This window comes from Acanthisitta chloris, unplaced genomic scaffold (genome assembly GCF_000695815.1).
Source record: "Acanthisitta chloris isolate BGI_N310 unplaced genomic scaffold, ASM69581v1 scaffold32635, whole genome shotgun sequence".
Lineage (NCBI taxonomy): Eukaryota > Metazoa > Chordata > Aves > Passeriformes > Acanthisittidae > Acanthisitta > Acanthisitta chloris.
The window spans coordinates 21,287-30,369 of record NW_008675982.1 but is presented as its reverse complement, the minus strand read 5'-3'; the positions used below and the strand labels follow the sequence as shown (position 1 = coordinate 30,369).

At 37.4% G+C, this 9,083-nt stretch overlaps 1 protein-coding gene across 3 annotated transcripts in view; it reads left to right on the top strand.

Moving 5' to 3' along the window:
- The first annotated feature begins 232 nt into the window (after window positions 1-232).
- The window catches only part of KLHL5 (kelch-like family member 5), a 27,720-nt gene continuing 18,869 nt past the window's right edge, over window positions 233-9,083 (top strand). Inside the window, exons 1-2 of one of the 3 annotated variants that reach the window (XM_009075956.1) lie at window positions 233-694; window positions 6,430-6,612. In XM_009075956.1, the coding sequence (XP_009074204.1) occupies window positions 315-694; window positions 6,430-6,612 (563 nt within the window). In that variant the 5' untranslated portion in view covers window positions 233-314. Of the gene's footprint in view, window positions 695-6,426; window positions 6,613-9,083 lie in introns of all 3 variants that reach the window. The other 2 variants (XM_009075955.1, XM_009075957.1) reach the window with 2 other exon arrangements.

Sequence of the window (9,083 nt, the reverse complement as noted above, 5' to 3'; positions counted from 1 at the left end):
AAACAGCCTCGGAGCTTTTAGGGTAACCCGATTAGCATTTTCCCTGAAGGAGGTGATTCTTTCACCTCCTCTCTTTATCTCAGGATTTTTCTCCGTCTGTTGCCTTTTGTTTATATTGAAATGACACAGCGTTAAAGAAGCTTTTTTTTGTGTGTGTGTGATTGCCATGCTTTCTCCCCTCCTTCTGTAGAAAATCTGCTTGCCACAGACAGTCAGAGCATGTGTTTCTCTTGTCTTGGTTGGGTGCACAAATCTTCTTTTATGTGTGCTGCTTCTTACTCTGTTGCCTAGACGATCGCTGGCTTTCACTGAGGATGTCTGGTTCTCGTAAAGAGTTTGACGTGAAGCAGATTTTAAAAATCAGATGGAGGTGGTTTGGTCATCAGGCATCAGCCCCTAACTCTGCAATTGAAAACCACCACCAGGGAGATTTCTGGAATAGAGGACAAAATGTAACAACTGGTGGCACAAAGTTTTTAGATTCAGGTAACTTATCTTTAACATCAGTTGGTTACAGAAGGTCCAGCCAACAGGATTTCCAGAATTCACCTCTTTGGCCAATGGCATCTGCCTCAGAAATCCCTACATTTGAATTCCCAGCAGAAGACTGTGGAGGTGCACGTTGCTTTGACAGACAAGAAACAGATGATAGAGCGAGTGAAGAAGAGAATGAATCGGACAGCAGTTCGTGCAGGTTAATGATTACTTTCCTCTCGTGAGAAACATGTTTTCCTTTCACGTTTCCAGCATGCATATAGAGACTAGCCCTTTTTCTAAGCTAAAATGCTTCAGGAACCTAGCAGCTGCTGTGCATCAGAAGCAGAAAATTATTTATAATCAGGTTCTGTGTGTTTACTAGAACCTTTAAAAAAGGCAACTTTAGTCAGTGGGGATAAGAAAAGCGCAAGGATGGATGTGCTGGTGTTTTAAATAGTGTACCAAAACATGCTGCTATGAACAAGGTACTAAGGTTACAGGATGCTTTCTATATTATTTTGAAGTGATACTGATTGTTTAGCTAGTAGAAAACTAGGAAAACATAAGCTGCTTCTGATTCTTACCTGATATTTCCATATGTTTCTATAGGCGAGTAAGTAAAAAAGATTTAGACTATAAATTGATTTTTTTTTCTTGTGCATATGCAACTGGAATTACATCTATTGAAAGTCAATCAATTTGTGCTTTACAGTGATTGCTGTTACCCATCTGCGTGTCTTAAACTGTGTATCTAATATAAAAAGAAAAAATACTTTTATTTGTGTCTGTAAAGATGTTTCGATGTTCTTTTCTTACATATCATTACTGAAGATGAAACTGGATGAAACTGACAAATTTGTTCTTGAATGAAAGTTGTTTACCAGATGTTTTAAACTAGGCAAGTTAATAATCTTTCTTGTGAAGTATCAGTTTAATTCTTTTATTTCATTTGCTGCCTAAGTATTTTTCCCTGTTTTGTCATGCATCTAGTGCATAACAGCTCACCATTTCAAAAGATTTTATGATGTTTGCTTTCTTGCTTTTAGGATAATTTTGCAGTGAGAGGGCATTTCAGAGAGTGTGGCTATTTAAAAGGGTATGCTGCTTAATAAAACCTATTAAGGACAGATCAATCTAGTTATAGTAGTTTAGTGGTTTGCATTCCTTAGGAGAAGAATTAATTTAGTGGAAGGGCAAAGTAGTCCATAACACAAACACTAACTATTTATGGTTTGTATGACCTTTAAAGATTCAAGGAGAGGAAGGAGAGTAAAAATGCTTAGGAGTGAACACGGTGCCTTTGCTTTTATCACTGAATGACAAAATACTAGAATTACAGGGAAAGGGAGTCCTGCATACTGATGCATCATAACAGCAGTTTTATTGTGCTGCAACAACTGTGTGGCTGTAAGTAACATATCTTGGGAGAGGTCCCATTAAAAATTATATTCAGGTGTCAGTTTTTAAATAGCTGTGTCACTGGATATGATACAGGTACAGCATCACCTTCCATTTCAGCAACATACACTTGTCATGTGAAATTTGTATGTATGGCATTAGCCCAAATAGGATATTCTCACCATAGCAAGGCAATCACTGTAGAAAAAAAACCATGCAATTTTAAGAGATAAATGTGTAGATTGAAATTGCTACAAATTTGTTCTTGATTGTGGGAGAATAATTTGCAAATCACAAAACTAATTTGTTACTTTGTAGAATTTGGAGAACTGCAGATACTTATTGAGGACGTTGTGAAGAGTCTATTTTTGGGGGTTTTTTGCAGACAGAGTGGCAGACTACAGGAAATGCATGTAGGATTTGAGCTTAGTATATCTGAATCATCCTTTAAATTATGTACTTAATCATCTATAGCATCTAGAGTTACTTGTATTTCCATTATTGTCTTGCAATTCTTGCTGATGTTTTCTTTCATGCTTTTTTAGATAAATTTTGAGTTCAGTGTCAGTACAATTTCATATGTAACTAATGGTAATGTAGAAATTTGCTTTGTATTGTTACCTGTATCTCTGTCTCATGGGGAGACTGTACTTAAACCATGTTTTGTTCACTTCCTTTGTTAAGAATGTATAAGCTCTTGGACAGACTACATAAATCTGCCTAACACCTGGGGTTTTTGTGATATTAAGAACTTAATTAAATAGTCTTCCTTATTAGTCTAAAATATAGCTTCTTATCTATTGACTCAAGGAAAAAAAACTCTAACCTACACTTTTGTCTAAATAGGTTTCAAAGAGATTTTCCCCTATGAAAACCCTGTTACCTCCATTATGAACAAATTGTGCATATGAGAAAGTTCTTTTTAAGAACTTTTTATAGAGGGTACAGAGTTATGTTACTTCCATGCTCCTCTATAACTTACTGCCCAGTTACAAGCCCTAAAAGCCTGAAGTGACAGAAGCAGCTCTACAGTTCTGTGTGCCTCAATCATCCTTCCTCTTTGCCATGTAGCACAGGTGGAGAAGCATTTAGATCAGGTCTTTGTCATTATGAAAGCTTAAGTTCATTGTGTGATTCATTTAGAGGAGAGCTGCTGTCAAATTGCCCAGGGAGGAGGTGGATTCACCATCCCTGGAGGTTTTCAAGCTGAGACTGGATGTGGCACTCAGTGCCATGGTCTAGTGACCACGGTAGGGTTGGACTCGGTGATCTTTGAGGTCTCTTCCAACCAAGTTGATTTTATGATTCTATTAAATTAATTTGTTATTAGAAGAGAGCTCAGGGGTATAAGGGGTAAGCAAATTCCAAGTTTAGTACCAGGTCTTTGACAAATTCTGCATCTGAGATCCAGAGGGATCATCTGGATTCAGGGATCAGCTGTAATGCTCTTCACATCCTACTCCCATGTGTCCTTTGTAAGCAGCATTAGCTCGAGTGATTGTTTACTGGGCCAGTGAGTTTGGAATTCTTTTGCTGGTTTTCATCTCCTAGATTTCCTCTATTGCTGTTTGTTAACTCTCTTACATTCCTGAGGCAATGGTCATCCTTTTGGATTGTACACTTTTAAGAATTTTCCAACAGCTGTGCAGACTCTTGTACAGAAAATTTAAGCCTATTAGCAATAGATTTGTTTTTCTTAACTTTTTATGGGTGTCTTAGCAGCAGTCCACAGACCTTGAAGCCATGGTGGATATGAAGCAAAAAATACATAGAGCATACAGAATCTTGTATCTGCTTCATTTCACCCAGGCATGCATTAAAATATTGGAATTACTTTATCGTAGATTTAGGTATGGAAATGTATTAAAATCTAATATAAAATGTATATTTATGTTTGAACATTAAGTACAAGCAGGATTTCAGAATTCATCAGTTGTGTGCCAACCTTGAACAGTTTAGTAAGGAGTCTGTAATTATTTTAGGACAAGGTCTGAATGTACCAGGTGGTAGCTACTCTGCAGTATTGCACTGTATGATCAGTCTTGGAGTTTCTTAGTTTCTTAGTCATAATGAAGTCTTTATTGCTTCATTTTTATTTCAAAGACAAACATGGAGACATTAAACTTAAAAGATGCCTTCCTACAAATAATTTAAAATGCATAAAATAAAGTGGTTGTAAAAAGTTTTACGACCTTTACTATATCCAAGGTGAATGCTTATTGAAATTCATAGGTTGATTACTAATATGTGTTATCATTATAAAGTAACCATTGCAACTCCTCCTTTAAAATGAATCTCGGTGCTTTAAAATAATTACAATAACCAACCCTGTTAATAGGAAAAACACTGATGCCTTTTTTTGAGAGAGAGTGAGCTTAGTAAAAGGAGGAAAGAAGGCTTGTGTATGTTATGGTTTGGTTTGTTTTTATAATGAAAACTGTGTTTGTAGTTTTGTTTAAGCTACAACAAAGCTGAAACAACAGCAGAAGGAGAGGTGTGATTTTCATTCCTCCAGTCATCATCATCATATTTGCTTTTACTTTTGAAAGTGACCACCACTTTACTAACCTGATTATTTGCTTCATTGCTTTGCAGGGGCCCAGCCTAATTCCAAACATCCTACTTCAAGAGATAAAATCCTTTAAAAATGGATGGGTTTATAGCATGGGCTATATATAGTTTTGATTGCAAAAGGCATACATATGCTCTTTATTAGACAGAGAAGTTGAAAAAAAGCTAGCATCTTTAGTAGATTGATGTTTGTCACCAGGGTAGTAAAAATGTCTAGCTAGCATGGGAAAGACATTGTCCTTAGAGTAACTTTTATAGAATCATTAAGGTTGGAAAAGACCTCCAAGGTCATAGGGTCCAACCATTAACCAACACTCTCATGTTCACCACTAAACCATGTCCCTAAGCACCACATCTACATTTTTTTTAAACACTTCTGGGGACAGTGTTTCCACCCCTTTCCTGGGCAGCCTGTTCACACTGCCTGACCAGTCTTCCAGTGAAGAAATTTTTCCTAATATCCAGTCTAACCTCCCCTGGTGCAACTTGAGGCCATTCTCTTTATGGACCACTGAAACTTACTCTTTCTCTTCTTCTCCTGTTCCTTCCTTATGGAAAATGGTCTGTAAGTTACTAGCCAGAGGACATGTATAGGGTTGAACTGCTTTACATGAGGAGGAGAACTGAGCTTGGCTCTGTCATGTCCTGAGTAATTGCTTTATTGTGGGTAGTGGAAAACAGACATCACAGCAATTATTTTTCCTTACTGAACAAGAGTGGTGACTGTGTTCTGTGTGGAATGTACACGTGTGCAGTCTTGAGCCTGGCTCCAGTGAGTGTGTGATCCAGCAAATTGCTGGCTTAGAAAGTTTTTTTTCCTTTGCTGCTTCTTTCATTCTATCTGCACAACACATTGTGGAGTTGTAATATGCATCAAATCCCTGATAGCATGTGATTTTTTTGTAATCATTACTAATGAGGTTGCTTTGAGGAATCTGGGTTAAAATATAGTTCAAGCAAACAAACAAAAAAACCCCCACAAACTGTATCCACACAATTGAGAATGTTCTGAATTGCGATAGAGAGATAGGGAATGAGAATTCTCTAAAGCATTTTCATCTTGACCAGCAACCTGTTCTTTTCACTGCTGGTTTTTTTGCAGGGTTGCTGGTTTAAGAATCACTTTCCCTAAGTGTTTCTTGCTCGTTCACTTGAGAATGCCACCCAGTTTGCCAATATGTTGGGTTTTGAGGTTACATTTTTCACATACATGAGTTCCCTGCTGCAGTTTCAAAATGGTTTCAGGGGGAACATTTAAAATAAGGCTCTCCAAAAGAACTAGGTAGGCTGATGGAATCACTGTAATGGATCACAGGATCACTGGAATCTAGTAATAGATCATTGCTGATCCATTACTAGATTTAGCTTTGAATTAAGTACCAAACTGCTTGGCCTGCATGGACACAAAAAAACCCCAAAGCCAAAGCATACAACAAAAACCAAACCAAAAGTCTCCCCTTTATGGAAAATCTTCTGCTGCAAATTTAGACTTTGAGGAGCTTTGTCTTGAAATGAATATCTTAGGTGAAATAGTGAGCTAAGTCTCTTGGTGGATTTAGCCCTGAGGATGCTGCCTGAGATCTTTGTGAAGCCACCTTAGGCAAAGTGTGAAGCAAGACTTTAACATATGTGACAGGGAGAGGTTTGATTCCTTACTGCCATCCTTCCACTGCTTTTTCAGTTTGCAGGGGTTTGGTAGATGTCTGTTCTTTCCTAACCATCTAACAGTGCTACAGATGCAATTAGTGAACTGTGTTCGTTGAGCAGAGCAGCATTATATGATCATACCTTCTTCACATGGGTTTAGCTTAGGTTTGGAGGAAGAAAGAAAGCATGAATATGAAGAAAATAAAATACAAGGGAAAATATATTAAAAGAGATTATGCACATAGATTTTAAAATCACATGTGATGTTTATTTTATCCTTTGTAGATAGGATTGCACCTTAATGTTGTGTGAAATTTCTCTTCTTGTCTTCAGCAGAACCTCCAACAGCAGTCATACCTTATCATCTTGTCAAACGATGGAGCCCTGTACCTCAGATGAATTTTTTCAGGCTCTCAACCACGCAGAACAGACTTTTAAAAAGATGGAGAATTACCTGAGACACAAGCAGCTCTGTGATGTGGTGTTAGTTGCTGGTGATCGTAGAATTCCAGCTCACAGGTAAGTTCATTCTAATTTGAAGTAATTGCACAATTTTTTACAAATGCACTTTGAAAGCATGTCCAGTGTTTTGGTTAAAAAAGGTCGGAACATCCGAAACAATTTAGTATATTTGAAACACACACAAAAAATGGTTTCTAACATTTATTTGGAAGCTAAATTTAAGTTGTCTGTTGTATGCAATACAGAATCAAAAATAATTGTCATTTCATGTTCTACTTTTTGCCTACAAGTATATAGTAAGATATATATTTTCTCTGTTGTTCCAAGACTGTTTATCATTCTGTGCTGAAATTATAGCTAAGTACTTATTTAGGAGGTCAAGAAGCACTTAGGAAAGGAGACAGTTCTCCACTAGGAAGAAATGCATTATATTCCCACACCTTTAGCCTGCAATTCCACAAAGCAATTTTGCATGCTTTAAATTTAATTAATTTAATTAAGTTTTTCACAGCAGGTGCTTTTTCTGTGTCCACTGAATTTCAGGTGTCTGTCATTTATTCTGTTCCTGTTTATTACATTCAGTTAACTCCTATATCCATAATAAAAGTTTGTTTTGTTGAGTAATAACCTACTGATCAGAACATGCACATAAGAAAAGGGAGATATGTGTAAATTCCAGGCCAGAGGGGATTTAAAGCCTGCTCCACATCCTTTGACCAGCAGTCTGGGCATTGTCTACCTTTCTGTTGACTCTGAAAGATGGAAATACAAAACACAAAGGACTGAAGGGAAAGAAGGCAAATGGAAGGTTATGTACTCAGGGGGTTAGGAATTGTTTGAAAGAGCACCAGCTCTTCAGTGTCACCTTACAACTCTTCAATATCACCTTACAACTTCAGGGAATGCTATTAGTGAGCTCCCTAGGACTGTTTTCAGCTGTTACACAGCCACAAACAAGAAGCTGCCTAGGAAGTGTCACTTTTATCTTTCAGATCTTAAGACACTTCATTCTGTCAGGTGAGTCAGGTTGGGAGATACTATGACACCTATCATCATTTTACATAGTAATTGCTTTAAAGACCTAGAAAACTGTCTAGATGATGCAACTTGTGGCAGTTCCAACAAGAAGCACAATTTTTAAGGTGTGCCACCCTATTTACGCATATTTTACTGGCTCTCAGTGGAAAAATCTTCAAAATAATTTAAGCCTTCATGGTGGATCTTTCTAATTTTGGATTAATACAAACCACAGAAATGAAAGACATCAGTAGCATTGGAACCTCCTGCAAGAATGGGAAGGTGTATTGGAACACCCAGATTTTGTCAGAATTTAGACCATAGTTATTGAGTGTTTTTCCAGAGAGACTAACTGTTCAGACATCTTATGATCTCTTAGATGAAAAATTCTGATATTCCTGTGTTCCCTTTTCTCTACATTTTCCCCATGCACTATAAAAGAGCAGCCAACTTACTGCATATGATTCAGTAGCCAAATTCTTGTAATCTGTGCAGAATTGAGTATTTAGCAGTAGCTGGTATTTGCAAATCTGTTCAACATCCACAGTCAAACAATACAATGCCAACTGCATTAAGGCTTTTTCTTTTAGTTTTGAGGTTGGATTTATTTTGGTAATTCTAAGGCACCTCTTCAATATTAGTATATACTGATTTTACAGGCATTTTAGTTGGGTCAATTATTAAAGAAATATGTCTCTTAGGGGAGTCTCTTAGTCTTCCATGGATTCTTCAGTTACATGAAGGTATTAGCTGCTTCATGTTCTGTATGTAGGAATGCAGTTTAATTGAAAGAAAAATCAGTTACGAGCTATGAGACTAAAAGATCAATGAACAAGTGGGTATCAAATTGCACGAGTCTAGCAGTAATTGATTTTTATTGACTAGAAGGAAAAAGATAGGAGAAGAAAAGGCCAGTTGGCTGAAAATCTGCCTTTGGGGTTTTTTTTAATGCTAGATCAGTGTCACCTTGATGCATTGTCAGTGTATCTTTTAATCTCCTTTCTTTCTTTGAAAGAACTTTTTTCCTGAATTAGTTGAATTAAGAGAAAAGTGTGGGTGCCTGTGCTAAGGCCTTTCATTGTGAGCATGCATGTTGGGTAAAATTATTACAAAATTGTTGTCAGTATAATTTATGCTTTGGCAAATTACATGCAATAATCTACTCCTGGGCTGCACATCCTGTTTTGGCATATGCAAGTCACTCCCTGGAAAGCACTTTACACTGTGAAGCATGTAATACCTCCTCATGGATCTGTTTGCAAAAATAGTAAATGGATTGTATTGTAAATTTCTATCAATTTCTTCTGGAGGACTCTGAGTTTGGAAATGACAGGGAGAAATCTGCTGATATCAAACAGGCAGTAGAAAGTGTCGGGAACCTCTCATTATTGAAGGACATGGAACTGTTGGAGCAAGTCCAGAGGAGGGCACGAAGCTGATCAGAGCCCTGGAGCATCTCCCTGTGAGGACAGGCTGAGGGAGTTGGGGCTGTTCAGCCTGGAGAAGAGAAG